Here is a 19,524-nt window from a genome sequence, read left to right on the forward strand (position 1 = left end):
CATGGAATTTAGACTACCTGGTCAGGTCCCAGTTCTGCCAACTGTAAATATTTTGGCAAGTCACATAATTTCTTTGACAGTTTAGCTTTTCTATTTTTAAAGTGGTGACCTACCTCACAGAATTTTCCTCAAGTTTAGTAAAGGAAGAAGTGTTTGTGAAAGACTGTATGTGCTATTTAACTGTAAGATATTTTATTATTGCTATCCTTACATACATTTGCTAGTTGTACTTCTCTATGTCTTGCTGTCATTTCTTAGCAGGCAGATATAGTAATATATAATACATTCATTGTAGGTGGTATATGTAATACAGTCCTAAATACCTTCCACAAAGGAAATCAGGTTGTTGCTTCTTATTTGATCCTAAGTGACTTGCCACAGGTAAATGTAATTGAGTACTAAATATGCCAAGTTTTGAGTAGTCATTTAGTGAGATTTTTAATTGAGGCATTCAAGTTTGGTTTATTTTTGTCTCTGATTTAACATTTTACATTTCTTTTGAAAATTTTCCAACAGAGCTCAAATGATACTTTTCCCACAGCAATGCATATTGCTGCTGCAATAGAAGTTCATGAAGTACTGCTACCAGGACTACAGAAGCTACATGATGCCCTTGATGCAAAATCCAAAGAATTTGCCCAGATCATCAAAATTGGGCGTACTCATACACAGGATGCTGTTCCACTTACTCTTGGGCAGGTATATTGCGTGCGATTAGATTTGGTTCAATTGCGGGCTTGGTACAAATGGTCAGCATATTACCCTCTAAATCACACTGGTTTAAAAGGCCAAATTTATAACAATTCAGTTCAGTGACAGATGATTCTGCACTAACCAGTCTGTAGTTTTTATTGGTATCCACTCAGAAGAGCAGAGCATACTGGCTATGAGCCAGACTCCACATCAGTCTACTTGAGTTCAAATCTTAGCTTTGCTATGTGCAAACTGTTGGACCTTAGGAAAATTGTTTAGCCTTTCTGTGCATCAGTTTTCTGAGCTGTAGAATGAGGAAAATATCTCTTTCATAGGATAGTTAGGAGGTTCAAATAAGCTGATTCATGTAGAGTGTTTAGAACAATCCCTGACACATTATAAGCACGTTGGTGTTAGCTGTCATCATCATCTTCATCAGTATCATTATCATAATTTCTTCCGTTGTCTCTCTTACTCAAAATTAGTAAGTTCTTTAAAAATTAATTTTAAAATGATTAAATGGGGCATATCTTACTCTTTAAAATTGTTTTGGCCACATGTAAAAGAGGTATTACTCTCTTTTCCAAAATACCAGAAAGTATTTTTATGTTTCTTTATTGATACTTTACAGAATGCCTAATAGTATACATTGCAAAGGAAATACAAGGAACAGTTTTTGTCTCAGTAAGTTCACTCCAGTTTGGGAGGTAGGACATATGCAAATTCTATATCAAGTATCAAAGGATAGGTATCCAATAACAGTATTTTTGTAGAAATTCAGGTGAGGGAGAGAGTTTGGCTGCTGGCTATTTGGAAAGATTTCATTTGTAGTTTTGTTCAGATGACAGCAAACACTGAAAAAAAACTTGATCATTTACCTTAACTTTATCACGGAAGGAATGAGGAAAACTGGAAGTGATTAATTGACCTACAGATGATATGAATAAATTGAGCTTGCTAAATTAAGTTGTTTCTTAGGCTGTATTGTATTTCTCTTTACATCATTGGCTCTTAGTACCATGCATAATTTCTAAGGAGATACAGTATATGTTCTTGAAACATTTGAATATCCCTCTGGATACTCCCTTTTTTGTGTGCTACATGTAGGAAAACCATTATATGCTGAAGTCCGGTTGGGCCATTTACTCAGCCTCCTATGTAAAAATCATCATTCTTCGTATTATGACAGAAAGTTTTATTTTTCTCTTTGATTTTATCTTATCAGAAGCATTTATACTTGCTTTTATTGTAATTGTCTTTTGAGGTTTTTGAGTGCAGTTTTTTTCCTCAGTAAAAATATATTCCTGAAGTGAATCCAGCTGGTATATATGTAAGTGATGTTAGATCAGATGGATCAAGTCTACCTGAAAGGAGTTGTATCTTCTAAAACGTTTTCTTTAGAGCAGTGTGAAATTCTAGTACCAATCAAAAGTATTCATGATTTTTCAGTGTTTTTAGGCAGGAAAAAAAGATTTAGTGTAACCATATATCCCGGCTTGCTCAGTTGAATTCCAGTTTATGCCTTCTGTCCCTGCATAATTCTTGATAGGGCCCTTGCTATGTTCTAAACATGATCAATTCTGTGGTTACTTTACTTAAAGGATGTTATACTTTGTGAACCAGTGTGGCATTAATAACAGAATTAAAATGCATCTTGAAGCTATAGTCTTAACTCTACCTGTTACCTCCTTGTGCTGTTCAGTGAGTCACGTAGCTTGAGTCCCTGTAAAACATCCTCAAGTTCCATATCAGGTTTTTTAACTGAAATTGTATGGAGGATATTTCTATGTTTGCATTTTTCTTGAGGGGATTCAGTTTTTTTCTTTCTCAGAGTTGTTTGAGATACACCAAAAAATAAATAATTTACAAATAAACCGATAATTTAATCTAGTAAAGTTTTTTTTTTAATTTCCTGTGTTGTTTTTCTTTGCTTTCTATTAAAAGACTAGTTTATAAATAGGCCACATGTTATCAGTGGCATTGTCTACCTGATAGGTTTATAAATTCTCTTTCTCTCCTATTCTTTGTTTATCATATGAATTAAATAATACAGTTACCACTTGAGTAGCTTCTAATTTTGTACCTGAAACGTGTTTTTTAAAAACTTGAATTTAATGTAGTTAGAGTAGCTTGTATGCCATTAGAAAATTATATGTTCTCACCTTAATTTCTTTTGCTTTTCAGGAATTTAGTGGTTATGTTCAACAAGTGAAATATGCAACAACAAGAATAAAAGGTGCCATGCCAAGAATCTACGAGCTCGCGGCTGGGGGCACTGCTGTCGGTACTGGTTTAAATACTAGAATTGGCTTTGCGGAAGAGGTTGCCGCCAAAGTGGCTGCGCTCACAGGTAGGTGATAACACGGTTTATTACTCATTTCCATTATACTAGTCTGTATTTTTCCGGGTGTTTCTGCGTTGAATTCTGAACAAATTTAAAGTTAGAAATAATATTTTCCCATCAAACATGTACTTTGTGTCTATTTCAGAAGTTGTAATGTTAACCTTTTGCTTTTTAAAAGTTTTCCATCTGTAAGTTCATACAGCATGTAATTATTAAAATCTGTCAGTGCTAACTTTGCTTACTATCTGGTAGTATTCAATTATTTTCCATTTAAAGCTGTTTTGAATACTCATTTTCAAAGCAGGAGGAATCAACTGATGGTTGAGAAATTCATTTGAATGACAAATACGTTAGAGATTGACAGGCTTAATTTCTTTTTTTCCTGTGGCATACTGTGACATTTCTTTGAATTAATGACCTTTTTGAATTCTCTTTCCTTTAGTAGAGTACTGTGCTCTTGATAATGATAACTGTTATTAGAGCTATTATCTCCAGAAAACTCTTATTAAGACGCAGATATTACCAGAGAGTTAGGGAACAGATAATTATACAATGCTCATTATTGCTTACTAGCAGAGATTTTTTTTAAATCAACTTTTAATCAAGAAGAACTGTATTATGGGGTTTAGAATATGTAGATTTTTAAAAATTTGAACATGGGAGAGATTGAGAATGTCTTAACTCATTTTGGCTCCCTAATCTCTCAGAGGACCTTGTGGGTCCTGGCTAGAGAAGAGAATAGAACACCTAAAATGGTAGAAAAATTGTACTAGGAAAGGAGTGTGGAATAAAGCAGAGTGAATTTTACCTACTTTTCCTCTTTACTCAAGCATAGTCAGGCATCATACACAGGTGTTTGCAGTAGGATAATGTTTTTTCTTTCAATATTTTATATTTCTTTCAACATTTATTGTACTTGTTCTTTTTATCTTTTAAGTATGCTAGTATCATCAGATTTTCTACCCCTTTAGGACTTCTTGAAGAAATGTAGACAAAGCTTGAGTCTTAAGCATTTTTTTCTGAAGTAAAATTTGTATTCTGTTCTTTTTTTGCTTTTCATATACTGGCACTTTCTTTTTTTTTTTTTTTTTTTTAAATTTATTTATTTATGGCCGTGTTGGGTCTTCGTTTCTGTGCAAGAGTTTTCTCTAGTTGTGGCAAGCGGAGGCCACTCTTCATCGCGGTGCGCGGGCCTCTCACTATCGCGGCCTCTCCTGTTGTGTAGCACAGGCTCCAGACGCTCAGGCTCAGTAGTTGTGGCTCATGGGCCCAGTTGCTCCGCGGCATGTGGGATCCTCCCAGACCAGGGCTCGAACCCGTGTCCCCTGCATTGGCAGGCAGATTCTCAACCACTGTGCCACCAGGGAAGCCCCCTATACTGGCACTTTCTGTTTCACTTGCTGATATTAGAAAAATGTTTAATTTTACCTGTTAACTAATGTAGGTTATTATTTTTTCTTCAGGCTTGCCTTTTGTCACAGCTCCAAATAAATTTGAAGCTCTGGCTGCTCATGATGCTTTGGTTGAACTCAGTGGAGCCATGAACACTACCGCTTGCAGTCTGATGAAGATTGCAAATGATATTCGTTTTCTGGGTTCTGGTCCTCGCTCAGGTCTGGGAGAACTGATTTTGCCTGAAAATGAACCAGGAAGCAGTATCATGCCAGGTAATCACATAGCTAGTAAATGTTAGAACTGGAACTTGACTAGAACCCAGGCATTCTCATCTGCAGAGCATATCTGCTTTTGTTTAACATGATCTCAAAGTGGATGGGGACATGTGTGGTGCACTTGTTTCAGAATGTCTTTGTGGGCTACTTTTGATGAGGACTTCTGGGGACATCACCCAACAATATAGGAGAAAAGAATTTTAGTTAGCAGCATGTATTTTGATTTCCACCTTAGAAAATATGTAATAGTTCTATCTTTTACAATCCAAAGCAAATAGAATTCTAGAACAGGCTGTTAAAGTGGTCGGCATGGGGTGAATAAAGATGAATTATATCAAATGCCTCTTATTTCATTTTTTGCTTTAGGTTTTGGCCAGTTAGGTAAGGGAGGCTCCACAGATATGGTTGGGACCTTGCTTTATTATATGTCTTACTTTATTTAATGAAGTTGGACTTCCTTCTTTTCTTGATGTCTGGATTCCAGTAAGTCATTTGGTGGACTCACTTGATATTCATGGAATCCAGTGGAGAAGTGTGGGCAGTACTGTTAGATGAATGTAGCTGGGTGAACAGTGACATTTAAGGAGTGCCTAATGGGTTGACTTCAGACTGGAGGGATATCATGGCAGCAAGCTGAAGGGCTCTGCCCTTTCACCACTTTACTGGTGACTGAGGGTGAAGGTAGAGAATATGTGTTGATCATATTAGCAGATAAAGTTGAAATAGCAGTACGTCAGATGACAGAGTCTAGATTCATAAAGGACTCTGTAGTTGGACTAAAACTGACAAGAGTGAAAAAGAAAGACCTGACTATAGATTCTTTTAGATCTAGGCATGTGTAGAATGAGAAAAGATCTGATTTTAAAGTATGTCATGTTGAAAAATGACATGAGTTCAGTTGATTGCAAATTCAAGGTGATTGCCTAAAAAAGAGAAATGCAGAGTCACAGATAAGGAACTAATCTTCCCACTGTGTTGCTTTGTACTTGTCAGAGGAATCAGGGATGTTTGGTTCAAACTTGAGCTTGTCAGAGGAGTGTTACAGGGTGGTAAGTTCTGGAAACTCAAATAGGAAAATTCCAGGTTAACATCAGTTTCCTCTGGGAAGCCTCCCGATGTTGGTGAGGTGCTTCTTTTATAGGTATTCCCACAGCAGTCTGCACTTCTCTGTATTGACCCCTTATCTGTTATAATTGCCAGTTCTCTCTCCCTCGCCTCCGAGTCCTGTGAGGGCAGGGGCTGCCTCCTTCTTCCTCACTGCTGTATATTCAGTGCCTGGCTCCATACGTATTTCTAGAGTGCATGTCAGCCACGAAGGTGAAGAGAGCTATACTTACTGTGCAGTTGTAGGTACTCTACTTATTAGCCATTGCATGATTCAGAGTTTCTGGCTACATGGTTTGTTTCATTAAACAGCACTGATGGTTGGGACATTGCTTTATTATATATGTCTTTATTTAATGAAGTTAGTTTTCCTTCTTCTCTTGATTATTTGATGTAAAACCTAATCTTAAACTCATACTCGAAGCCACAAGTGTGTTTGATGTGATACCTCTCTTTGGTGGTTTTCTTGAAGGCAAGGTGAACCCCACCCAGTGTGAGGCAGTGACCATGGTTGCAGCCCAGGTCATGGGCAATCATGTCGCCGTTACCATTGGAGGCAGCAATGGACATTTTGAGTTGAATGTTTTCAAGCCGTTGATGGTAAGCTTTAAATTTGATTTTTAATGTCTTTAACCGAAAGCTAGTTGTCTTGGTTTCTGTCTTTCATTAAGGTTTCTTACAGTTCTTTAGGTACTTGGATAATATACGTAGCAGTTGGAAGTTAAACATATGTTAATGTTAGAGGATTAATCCTGTATATTTAATTAGGTGACTTTTAGCTTAAGTAATTGGTGGTTTGCTTTTTATAATAGGAAGAAAAATTCTGGAAGTAGGGTATAGGTTTCTTTCTTTTCCCTCGCCACTGGGGATGCCAATTGCTAGAAATAAGTTCTAGTCTCCTCAGTTAAAAAAAAAAAAAAGAAAGAAACTCTCCTTCCAGCCTGTCTCCTTCTCATGCTGCTGCTTTCTTCCTCTCTCTGAATTCAGCCTTTTTAAAGAAATACCCACTCTCACTCTCATTTGCACTGCAGTCTGGCTTCCACCCCTGCACTTATGTTTGAATTGTTCTTGTAGCACTTGTGACCTCTTGAGTCCAACAGACATGCCATGGCTCTTAACTAACATCTGACCTTGACTTCTTGCTCCTTGAAACACTCTTTGTCCTTGGTTTCTTCAGCACTTTCTCTCCAGTTCTCTTCCCTTTCTCAAGGCTTTCTTCCATTGGTTTTACTCTTCCACATACCTTGAAAACATTGTGTCCACTCAATCTATTCTTTTTCCTTCATCTTTATGAAGACAGAACAAAATGACATCATCATTTATCCAGTTTCCCCAACTTCAGATAATGGAGCTATTATCATTTACAATCCTTTATTTGTGTGAAGTGTTATATCTAAGTATATATTAGAGGCTTATTTCCAGTTTGTGTGTGGTGTAAAGTCTGATTTTAATTTGATAAGAATATGCAAATAACAAATATTTATTGTATTCATTCAGTGTATTCATCAGATATTTATTGAGTACTAGTCTGTGTCAGGCACTGTACTCGTTGCTAGTGGTAGAACAATGAACAAGACGGATTTTTTTTTGCCCATATGGAATGTACATTCTGGTTGAAAATAGAAAGAAGACAGACCAAACACAACTCAGACTGATAAGCTTTTTTTTTTAAATTTATTTATTTATTTATTTTTGGCTGCATTGGGTCTTTGTTGCTGTGTGCAGGCTTTCTCTAGTTGTGGCAAGCGGGGGCTCCTCTTCATTGCGGAGTGCAGGCTCTAGGTGCGCAGGCTTCAGTAATTGTGGCACGTGGGCTTAGTAGTTGTGGCTTGCAGGCTCAGTAGTTGTGGTGCACGGGCTTAGTTGCTCCGCGGCATGTGGGATCTTCCTGGACCAGGGCTTGAACCTGTGTCCCCTGCGTCGGCAGGCAGATTCTTAACCACTACGCCACCAGGGAAGCCCCAGACCGATAAGCTTTTGCTTTCAGGTCAAATTCGAAACAGCTAACACCAGCTGCCGGGCAAATATATGTGCATAACAATAAGTGTCTTGCCAATTTTTTTTTAAACAAAGGTCTATTTTGTTTTTAATAGAAAATAAGTCAAGATAGTCAACATTTGCCATATAATAAAGTCATTAGTATCAAATTAAACCTTGAAGTTCTGTGTCTTCTACTAGAGTCCATTGTTGGGAGTCTGGTTTTCAGACCCTGGGATTTTAGACCAGAGAGATTAGGATGTGGATATATATCTTAATATATATTGGAAATGTTACCAAAAAGAAAAAAACTGCTAAAACAAACTAATTGACTTTATACTGTTTTAAAATACTGTGTGAAAGGTTATTTTCAAGTGATTATGGAATATTTGTTTTGTTAAGCATAAAAAACGTGGTGATCATTAAGAACTGAGAAGCCCTGATTTCACTGATTGCCTCAAACTCACGCTGAACTTTCTTTTTTTTTTTGAATTTTATTTTATTTATTTTTTTCTACAGCAGGTTCTTATTAGTCATCCATTTTATAAACATCAGTGTATACATGTCAATCCCAATCTCTCAATTCATCACACCACCACCACCACCCCCCGCTGCTTTCCCCCTTGGTGTCCATACGTTTGTTCTCTACATCTGTGTCTGTATTTCTGCCCTGCAAACTGGTTCATCTGTACCATTTTTCTAGGTTCCACATATATGTGTTAATATACGATATATGTTTTTCTCTTTCTGACTTACTTCACTCTGTAAGACAGTCTCTAGATTCATCCACGTCTCTACAAATGACCCAATTTCGTTCCTTTTTATGGCTGAGTAATATTCCATTGTATATATGTACCACATCTTCTTTATCCATTCGTCTCTCGATGGGCATTTAGGTTGCTTCCATGACCTGACTATTGTAAATAGTGCTGCAATGAACATTGGGGTGCATGTGTCTTTTTGAACTATGGTTTTCTCAGGGTATATGCCCAGTAGTGGGATTGCTGGGTCATATGGTAATTCTATTTTTAGTTTTTTAAGGACCCTCCATACTGTTCTCCGTAGTGGCTGTATCATAGTGGCTGTATCAATTTACATTCCCACCAACAGTGCAAGAGGGTTCCCTTTTCTCCACACCCTCTCCAGCATTTGTTGTTTGTAGATTTTCTGATGAGGCCCATTCTAACTGGTGTGAGGTGATACCTCATTGTAGTTTTCATTTGCATTTCTCTAATAATTAGTGATGTTGAGCAGCTTTTCATGTGCTTCTTGGCCATCTGTATGTACTCTGTGGAGAAATGTCTCTTTAGGTCTTCTGCCCATTTTTTGATTGGGTTGTTTTTTTAATATTGAGCTGCATGAGCTGTTTATATATTTTGGAGATTAATCCTTTGTTGATTCGTTTGCAAATATTTTTTCCCATTCTGAGGGTTGTCTTTTCGTCTTGTTTGTAGTTTCCTTTGCTTTGCAAAAGCTTTGAAGTTTCATTAGGTCCCATTTGTTTATTTTTGTTTTTATTTCCATTACTGTAGGAGGTGGATCAAAAAAGATCTTGCTGTGATTTATGTCAAAGAGTGTTCTTCCTGTGTTTTCCTCTAAGAGTTTGATAGTGTCTGCTCTTACATTTAGGTCTCTAATCCATTTTGAGTTTATTTTTGTGTATGGTGTTAGGGAGTGTTCTAATTTCATTCTTTTACATGTAGCTGTCCAGTTTTCCCAGAACTACTTATTGAAGAGACTGTCTTTTCTCCATTGTATATCCTTGCCTCCTTTGTCATAGATTAGTTGACCATAGGTGCTTGGGTTTCTCTCTGGGCTTTCTATCCTGTTCCATTGATCTATATTTCTGTTTTTGTGCCAGTACCATATTGTCTTGATTACTGTAGCTTTGTAGTATATTCTGAAGTCAGGGAGTCTGATTCCTCCAGCTCCTTTTTTTCCCCTCAAGACTGCTTTGGCTCTTCGGGGTCTTTTGTGTCACCATACAAATTTTAAGATTTTTTTGTTCTAGTTCTGTAAAAATAGGCATTGATAATTTGGGAGGGATTGCATTGAATCTGTAGATTGCTTTGGGTAGTATACTCATTTTCACAATATTGATTTTTCCAATCCACGAACATGGTATATCTCTCCATCTGTTGGTACCATCTTTAATTTCTTTCAACAGTGTCTTATAGTTTTCTGCATACAGGTCTTTTGTCTCCCTAGGTAGGTTTATTCCTAGGTATTTTATTCTTTTTGTTGCAATGGTAAATGGGAGTGTTTCCTTAATTTCTCTTTCAGATTTTTCATCATTAGTGTATAGGAATGCAAGAGATTTCTGTGCATTAATTTTGTATCCTGAAACTTTACCAAATTCATTGATTAGCTCTAGTAGTTTTCTGGTGGCATCTTTAGGATTCTCTATGTATAGTATCATGTCAACTGCAAACAGTGACAGTTTTACTTCTTCTTTTTCAATTTGTATTACTTTTATTTCTTTTTCTTCTCTGATTGCCGTGGCTAGGACTTCCAAAGCTATGTTGAATAATAGTGGCGAGAGTGGACATCCTTGTCTTGTTCCTGATCTTAGAGGAAATGCTTTCAGTTTTTCACCATTGAAAATGATGTTTGCTGTGGGTTTGTCATATATGGCCTTTATTATGTTGAGGTACGTTCCCTCTATGCCCACTTTCTGGAGAGTTTTTATCATCAATTGGTGTTGAATTTTGTCAAAAGCTTTTTCTGCATCTACTGAGATGATCATATGGTTTTTATTCTTCAATTTGTTAATATGGTGTATCACTTTGATTGATTTGCATATATTGAAGAATCCTTGCATCCCTGGGATAAACCCACTTGATCATGGTGCATGATCCTTTTAAGGTGTTGTTGGATTCTGTTTGCTTGTATTTTGTTGAGGATTTTTGCATCTATATTCATCAATGATATTGGTCTGTTATTTTCTTATTTTGTAGTATCTTTGTCTGGTTCTGGTATCAGGGTGATGGTGGCCTCATAGAATGAGGTTGGGAGTTTTCCTTCCTCTGCAATTATTTGGAAGAGTCTGAGAAGGATGGGTGTTAGCTCTTCTCTAAATGTTTGAAAGAATTCACCTGTGAAGCCACGTGGTCCTGGACTTTTGTTTGTTGGAAGATTTTTAATCACAGTTTCAATTTCAGTGCTTGTGATTGGTCTGTTTATATTTTCTGTTTCTTCCTGGTTCAGTCTTGGAAGGTTATACCTTTCTAAGAGTTTGTCCATTTCTTCCAGGTTGTCCATTTTATTGGCATATAGTTGTTTGTAGTAATCTCTTATAATCCTTTGTGTTTCTGCAGTGGCAGTTGTGATTTCTCCTTTTTCATTTCTGATTTTACTGATTTGAGTCCTCTCCCTCTTGATGGGTCTGGCTAATGGTTTATCAATTTTGTTTATCTTCTCAAAGAACCAGCTTTTAGTTTTATTGATCTTTGCTATTGTTTTCTTTGTTTCTATTTCATTTATTTCTGACCTGATCTTTATGATTTCTTCCTTCTGCTAACTTTGGGTTTTGATTGTTCTTCTTTCTCTAGTTCCTTTAAGTGTAACGTTAGATTGTTTATTTGAGATTTTTCTTGTTTCTTGAGGTAGGCTTGTATAGCTATAAACTTCCCTCTTAGAACTGCATTTGCTGCATCCCATAGGTTTTGGATCGTCGTGTTTTCATTGTCATTTGTCTCTAGGTATTTTTTGATTTTCTCTTTGATTTCTTCAGTGATCTCTTGGTTATTTAGTAATGTATTGTTTAGCCTCCATGTGTTTGTGCTTTTTACGTTTTTTTTCCCTGTAATTGATTTCTAATCTCATAGCATTGGGGTCAGAAAAGATGCTTGATATGATTTCAATTTTCTTAAATTTACTGAGGCTTGATTAGTGCCCCAGGATGTGATCTGTCCTGGAGAATATTCCGTGTGCACTTGAGAAGAAATTGTAATCTGCTGTTTTGGGATGGAATGTCCTATAAATATGAATTAAATCTATCTGGTCTATTGTGTCATTTAAAGTTTGTGTTTCCTTATTAATTTTCTGTTTGGATGACCTGTCCATTGGTGTAAGTGAGGTGTTAAAGTCCCCCACTATTATTGTGTTACTGTCGATTTCCTCTTTTATAGCTGTTAGCAGTTGCCTTATGTATTGAGGTGCTCCTTTGTTGGGTGCATATATATTTATAATTGTTATATCTTCTTCTTGGATTGATCCCTTGATCATTATGTAGTGTCCTTCCTTGTCTCTTGTAACATTCTTTATTTTAAAGTCTATTTTATCTGATATAAGTATTGCTGCTCCAGCTTTCTTTTGATTTCCATTTGCATGAAATATCTTTTTCCATCCCCTCACTTTCAGTCTGAATGTGTCCCTAGGTCTGAAGTGGGTCTCTTGTAGACAGCATATATATGGGTCTTGATTTTGTATCCATTCAGCAAGCCTGTGTCTTTTGGTTGGAGCATTTAATCCATTCACGTTTAAGGTAATTATCAATATGTATGTTCCTATTACCATTTTCTTAATTGTTTTGGGTTTGTTTTTGTAGGTCCTTTTCTTCTCTTGTGTTTCCCACTTAGAGAAGTTCCTTTAGCATTTGTTGTAGAGCTGGTTTGGTGGTGCTGAATTCTCTTAGCTTTTGCTTGTCTATAAAGCTTTTGATTTCTCCATCGAATCTGAATGTGATCTTTGCCGGGTAGAGTAATCTTGGTTGTAGGTTTTTCCCTTTCATCACTTTAAGTATATCATGCCACTCCCTTCTGGCTTGTAGAGTTTGCTGAGAAATCAGCTGTTAACTTTATGGAAGTTCCCTTGTATGTTACTTGTCATTTTTCCCTTGTTGCTTTCAATAATTTTTCTTGGTCTTTAATTTTTGCCAGTTTGATTACTATGTGTCTCGGCGTGTTTCTCCTTGGGTTTATCCTGTATGGGACTCTCTGCACTTCCTGGACTTGGGTGGCTATTTCCTTTCCCATGTTAGGGAAGTTTTCGACTATAATCTCTTCAAATATTTTCTCGGATCCTTTCTCTCTCTCTTCTCCTTCTCGGACCCCTATAATGCGAATGTTTTTGCGTTTAATGTTGTCCCAGATGTCTCTTAGGCTGTCTTCATTTCTTTTCATTCTTTTTTCTTTAGTCTGTTCCACAGCAGTGAATTCCACCATTCTGTCTTCCAGGTCACTTATCTGTTCTTCTGCCTCAGTTATGCTGCTATTGATTCCTTCTAGTATATTTTTCATTTCAGTTATTGTGTTGTTCATCTCTGTTTGTTTGTTCTTTAACTCTTCTAGATCCTTGTTAAACATTTATTTCATCTTCTCGATCTTTGCCTCCATTCTTTTTCCAAGGTCCTGGATCATCTTCACTATCATTATTCTGAATTCTTTTCTGGAAGGTTGCCTATCTCCACTTCATTTAGTTGTTTTTCTGGGGTTTTATCTTGTTCCTTCATCTGGTACATAGCCCTCTGCCTTTTCATCTTGTCTATCTTTCTGTGAATGTGGTATTTGTTCCACAGGCTGCAGGATTGTAGTTCTTCTTGCTTCTGCTGTCTGCCCTCTGGTGGATGAGGCTATCTAAGAGGCTTGTGCAAGTTTCCTGATGGGAGAGACTGGTGGTGGGTAGAGCTGGCTGTTGCTTTGGTGGGCAGAGCTCAGTAAAACTTTATTCCACTTGCCTGCTGATGGTTGGGGCTGGGTTCCCTCCCTGTTTGTTGTTTGGCCTGAGGTGACCCAACACTTGAGCCTACCCGGGCTCTTTGGTGGGGCTAATGGCAGACTCTGGGAGGGCTCACGCCAAGGAGTACTTCCCAGACTCTCTGCTGCCAGTGTCCTTGTCCTCACGGTGACACACAGCCACCCCCCGCCTCTGCAGGAGACCCTCCAACACTAGCAGGTAGGTCTGGTTCAGTCTCCTATGTGGTCACTGTTCCTTCCCCTGGGTCCTGATGTGCATACTACTTTGTGTGTGCCCTCCAAGAGTGGAGTCTCTGTTTCCCCCAGTCCTGTCCAAGTCCTGCAATCAAATCCCGCTAGCCTTCAAAGTCTGATTCTCTAGGAATTCCTCCTCCCGTTGCCAGACCCCCAGGTTGGGAAGCCTGACGTGGGGCTCAGAACCTTCACTCCCGTGGGTGGACTTCTGTGGTATAAGTGTTCTCCAGTTTGTGAGTCACCCACCCAGCAGTTACGGGATTTGATTTTATTTTGATTGCACCCCTCCTACTGTCTCATTGTGGCTTCTCCTTTATCTTTGGATGTGGGGTATCTTTTTTGGTGAGTTCCAGTGTCTTCCTGTAGATCACTATGCAGCAGTTAGTTGTGATTCTGGTGCTCTTGCAAGAGGGAGTGAGAGCACGTCCTTCTGCTGCACCATCTTGAACCAGTCTCCTCACGCTGAACTTTCTAACCTCTGCATCTTTGTTTCTCTTCCTTCTGCATAGAAGATTCTTTTTCCATCTGTGGCTATTTAAGTGCTCTCCATCAAATAAAACTTCATCAGCTCCTACAACTGGAATTTATTTCCCCCTCTATGCTCTTTAACATTTCATACCTGTATTTTATAACACCACAGACTGTCTTGTGTTTTATTTATTTGTATTTATGCCTTTTTAAATCTTAAAAGGGCATTTCGGTACCCTGAGATGTTTATAATTTCTTTCATATTTTTGTCTTGGGTATGATGCCTTACAGGTTGTAGGAGTGCTATATGTTAATTGTACTACATATTCATTTATGAATCGCAAATAATGTGTTATTGGACAAAGAAAAAGTTAGGCTTAATAAGTCTGTCTCTCTCTCTTAGATTAAAAATGTGTTACACTCAGCCAGACTGTTGGGGGATGCATCAGTTTCCTTCACAGAAAACTGTGTGGTGGGAATCCAGGCCAACACAGAAAGGATCAACAAGCTAATGAATGAGTCTCTAATGTTGGTGACAGCTCTTAATCCTCATATAGGTATGTGTTTAAAGAATAATAGTGTCATTTTGCATACAGAGTTAAAAGCTGAAAAATTTTTAAAAGACTACTGGATCAATGTTTGTGAACAACAGATTTCTTTTGGACGATCTCTTAAGACATTTCAAATTGTGTTGAAAGATGCTATATATATTTATAACCTTTATGGTATCATATTTCTTTCAAAATATTGATTGATTATGCTTCATTTTATTTGAAATGTGCTAAGTTCAGAAGTAGAACTTTAAACTTATTTTAATCTTAATGGAATTCAGATACTGTGGGACACTAAATTCAGGTACTAAGTGTCCTCTCAGTTTTTAATGTCACTAGGTGGCACTGGCTGATTAACAACACTGAATGAATTCATTTTTCTACCTTCTCTAGATGCTATACTATACTTTGTTTTTGTTGTTTTATTCAACTCAGAAATGGATTAAATTAAAAGAAAAAGGGTTGTGTATGCATTGCTTATAGGGAAAGGGGGGAAATACAAATATTTTGTCTAAAACCATGGCTTTTGTGTTGCAAGCCTTTTCCAGATTTATAAATATTTCATTATGTAGATTCAAAAATATTAGCTTGGATTATAGATTGACTAGTGATCCCCATTAAATACACTGTTTTAAGTCATGGATTTTGAGGCATTCATTGCATTGTTATAACCTTGTTATAACCATTGTTAAAAGCCTTTTCCCACCATCTCCTTACTGCTGAGCTGAGGTTATTAACGTATTCTTTGATTTTCTACATTAGAACAAATTATGATGCAGTCATTTGGTGTGATATGATTACTGTTTTAAAACAGTCTTACTTCAATAATCCTGAACTTTCAAGGCTGATTTTATATTCTTGGCTTCATGTCAAGCTATAATTTCAGTCTTATAAAGTTAGAGCTCATATAACTGCTTCAGGTAGCTCTGAGCCCAATATGCTATCTGCTCTTTGGAATAGTATTAAGATTGACAGTAATACTGGGTTCTTTTGAAATAATTGTACATCAGCATTCAACTGGAGAGATATACAGAGGAACCCAAAGGCTCATGTGAGAAATGTTTCATCACATATATACTTCAGAATTTGTTACAAAAACATTTAGAGATACTCCTAAAGCAGAATGATTGATGTCTTTCTTAGAGTCAATTTAATGTGAGGTAAAGGCTATACAAGGATAAGTGGGCAAACCACGCCTTACTGGTTGACAGAGCATGAGCCTTACAACTCCACATCCTGGGTTCTGTTTGTGCTTATTATGTAACAGGCTGATTGGTAATCGTGTTTTGTGGGACTTGAAGAAGAGAACTGAAAGGATTAGCATAATGCATAGACTTTAATGTCATTATTAACATAAAAGTACAGAATGTCTAATATTAACCCCAAAGGTTTGACATGAGAATTCTTTCTCTCAAAGTTAGTCTGACCAGTAAATGCCTTTTCAACATGCTTAGCATTCACAAATTAATTTTATTATTAACTATGTCCATAATATGTTTTATAGGTAGATTAATTGCATACTACACATAACATCTTGTAGGTGGTTGATAATTGCACATGACACATAACATGTTGCTTGGTCAATAATCATATTGCCTCAGCAGGCTTCTTCTCTCTGGTCATAGTCCTCTAATCCTGGGTTGTTTGTTTGTTTGTTTGTTTTCTCTTTCACTGGTTTCATTTTTGTTTTTTCCCTTCTTTCTGGTTTTTGCCTTCTTTTTTTTTTTTGTTACATTAAATCGAGATAACTTGCAGAATTGCCCTGCCCCTATCTTTATTAATTTTAAAAGCATGTAACTTTGAAGTAAACAGTAGACCTGTGATCTCTTGCACAAGTATATATATTAAAACTTCCCAACTTGTACCCTTGTAATGTCTGGAAAGAGGCCAGGGCATGCATGGAGTGCTGAACCAGAGAGAGATGTTGGAAGCAGCCCTGAAGGCTCATCTCTCCTCAGAGCCCTGCCAGCTCTTCCCTTATTGTGAGAGGACTCTCCTCTCTTTTCCCTCTTAGAGCCCTTTACCATTGTTCCTGGTTGTGCAGTCCTGTATTTTCTGTAGTGCTGCAGCATTGAGCTTGTTAATGCTTTGTTAGAAAGATAATTTTTCTGGTTAAGCATGCTGTTGAAACAGCACATTTATACTAGTCAGATGTATATTTTTATCTCTTGATGCCATGTATGTGTGTGTGTGTGTGTGTGCGCATGTTTGTGTATGTGTATACATATATATCAAGAGAGAGAGATGCGTCTATGTGTATATATTTTCCCCCTTATGAAAATATCTGGGTTAGTGGGCAATTCTAATTTAGGGACAAATCTTGTAGAAAGGGAAGTATGTATTACTTCAGAAAAGTAAAGGTTTTATTCCATATAAGAAATGACAACTATCAAGATAATCCACTGCTAAATATTTTTAAGATTAAAAAATGTTTACTTAAGAGATCAGTAGCATTAAGTAAATAATGATTACCTTTTGCTTTAGAAAATGAAGTTTCACTATTAACTCCTACATCGCCTTTTAATTTTTTCTTTAGGGTATGATAAAGCAGCCAGGATTGCTAAGACTGCACACAAAAATGGATCGACCTTAAAGGCAACTGCTATTGAACTTGGCTATCTCACAGCAGAGCAGTTTGACGAGTGGGTAAAACCTAAGGACATGCTGGGTCCAAAGTGATTTAAATAAATTCATAATAAAAATGATTGTCATATAAAATAAAAAGTGAAACAGACTCCTTATATTTCTTAAACAAAAATGGATAAATGTGAAAGGAAACTGCTATTGAACTTGACTGCCTCTAGCAGAGCAGTTTGGTCAGTATATAAAACGCCAGGACATGCTAGGTCCAAAATGAATTTTAAAAGTGTAAAATAAAATAATTAAATTGTATAAAATCAAAAGGAAAACAGACTTATTTTTCTTTTATATTAATTGACTCGTATTATATAGTTGAATCTGTGATTTTTGTGTATGGGTGTTTACCATTTCAAATGTTTTATAAGAGCCATATCAGTTTTTAAAGAGTTGTAATTTTTTTGGGTAGTTTTTATTTTTAAAAAATTCCCCTATAGTAAAAAAGTCCTTGTTAGCTCATTCCCAAGTTAGGTCTTCAGACATCTTTTATTTTCCTGTGATTTGGGAGCATTAGCTGACCAAGCATTTGCCCTCCTAAGTGGGGTTGTGAGTGTTTGTATGTGTGTACGCGTGCATGCACACGTGCATGCATATATATGGAATATATATATGTACACATATATAAGGAAATAGGATAGATTAACAAAATTAAGACATATATATCCTATGTGCTAATTACACAGACACACACACCTCCTGACCTTATTTAAATTATCCTAGGAAGACTGGAAAGACTGAGTCAAGAATTATAGGACATGGATTAAAAAGGATAAGGGGTGCAAGCAGGAAGCTTGGAAAGAAAGGGAGGGTGTCATGGGAGTGAGTCTTGCCCATCATCTCTCTGTGCACCAGTGCCAGGATTTTTCAGCAGGAGTTCATTTGAAACAACCTCAGGGAATTTTGAATTAGCAGATCTAGGGAGATCCAGGTTAAGTTGATTTAAACCTGGAAGTGAAGGCTTTGTTTAAAATAGACCCAACCTCAATTATATAGGGAGTTGGAACAGTTTGGTTTGTTCTTTTTTCCCCTCCCACATGTATAATTAATAACAGGATTATGAAGAGAGTGAGTCCCACTAGCTAAAGCATCTCATCTGTAAGTACTGCTCTATCAAGTGTGTTTAAAAAAAAAAAAAAAAAAAGGAATACTTACTCCTGATATTTATTCTTGGAAAATTAGACTCATTAACACCAACTCCGCTGTGCTATTTAGAAGATAGCATATATAGCATTTTAAAAAATAATTAAAATTCTAATATAATGTTATATGTCAATTGTACCTCAATTTTTAAAAGTTGTAGAAGTATTGTGATGAAAAATGAAATTATATTCTTACAGCTAATCTCTTAAGCCTGAGTGGGTATTCTTTTTTTATTATAAAAGGGATTTCAAACCTTTTAATGGAACTGTAGAGCCCATAGGATCTACTTTTAGCCCATGCAGTATTGTTTTTGGCAGTGTTTTTCACATGGTGATGATGTGATGCTTGTGCAGTTCGATTTCCTGTAGCCTATTTTGTTTAAAATAAAAAGATTTTTATTGGAAAAAATCATAAAACAAAATCAAATTGTGCCTGGAACTCAACAACCAAACTGGCAACTGTTCTATAGTTGTGGAACTGAATGATGTTTTGCCTTAGCAGGCATCCTCAATCTAAACAAGCTGTCATTGGAGGGCTCAACTAGAAACATAACCACTTATGTAATAAAGATAATAGCAGATCAGGTTTGTAGACTCAAACAGTCTTTGCACAGCTATCTGCTATATCCTAGCATATTATGAGCCATCATTGAATCCTTTGAGCTGACAATCATCTTTGTGTGATGTTAGTGAAGTAAAACACTGGGCTTTATGGTGAAGTCCTACATAAGGGTCTTAGGATTCCCTGTGAGAGGGTTGTACTGAAAATCAACTTCAGTATTTGTACACTGAGGACGGTGCTGTCTCATGGGACATTTGGCAATGTCCAGAGACATTTTTGGTAGCACTGAGGAAGGAGTGCTACTGGCATCTAGGGGGTGAAAGAGATGCTGCTGAACATCCTGTAATGCACAGGACAGCCCCCAACAACAAAGGGTTGTCCACCCCCGCATATCAATAGTGGTGAGGCTGAGAAACTTAAACCCCAAAGCCGTTGTCTCTGGAAATGCT

At 37.0% G+C, this 19,524-nt stretch overlaps 1 protein-coding gene across 1 annotated transcript in view; it reads left to right on the forward strand.

The window, feature by feature from the left end:
• The window catches only part of FH (fumarate hydratase), a 42,056-nt gene extending 23,333 nt beyond the window's left edge, over window positions 1-18,723 (forward strand). The window contains exons 5-10 of the mRNA XM_007182420.3: window positions 517-699; window positions 2,878-3,043; window positions 4,501-4,704; window positions 6,284-6,411; window positions 14,590-14,743; window positions 17,274-18,723. Of these exons, the coding sequence (XP_007182482.2) occupies window positions 517-699; window positions 2,878-3,043; window positions 4,501-4,704; window positions 6,284-6,411; window positions 14,590-14,743; window positions 17,274-17,416 (978 nt within the window). The 3' untranslated portion in view covers window positions 17,417-18,723. The remainder of the gene's footprint in view (window positions 1-516; window positions 700-2,877; window positions 3,044-4,500; window positions 4,705-6,283; window positions 6,412-14,589; window positions 14,744-17,273) is intronic.
• The last annotated feature ends 801 nt before the right edge of the window (window positions 18,724-19,524 follow it).

Source organism: Balaenoptera acutorostrata, chromosome 1 (genome assembly GCF_949987535.1).
Source record: "Balaenoptera acutorostrata chromosome 1, mBalAcu1.1, whole genome shotgun sequence".
Classification (NCBI taxonomy): Eukaryota; Metazoa; Chordata; class Mammalia; order Artiodactyla; family Balaenopteridae; genus Balaenoptera; species Balaenoptera acutorostrata.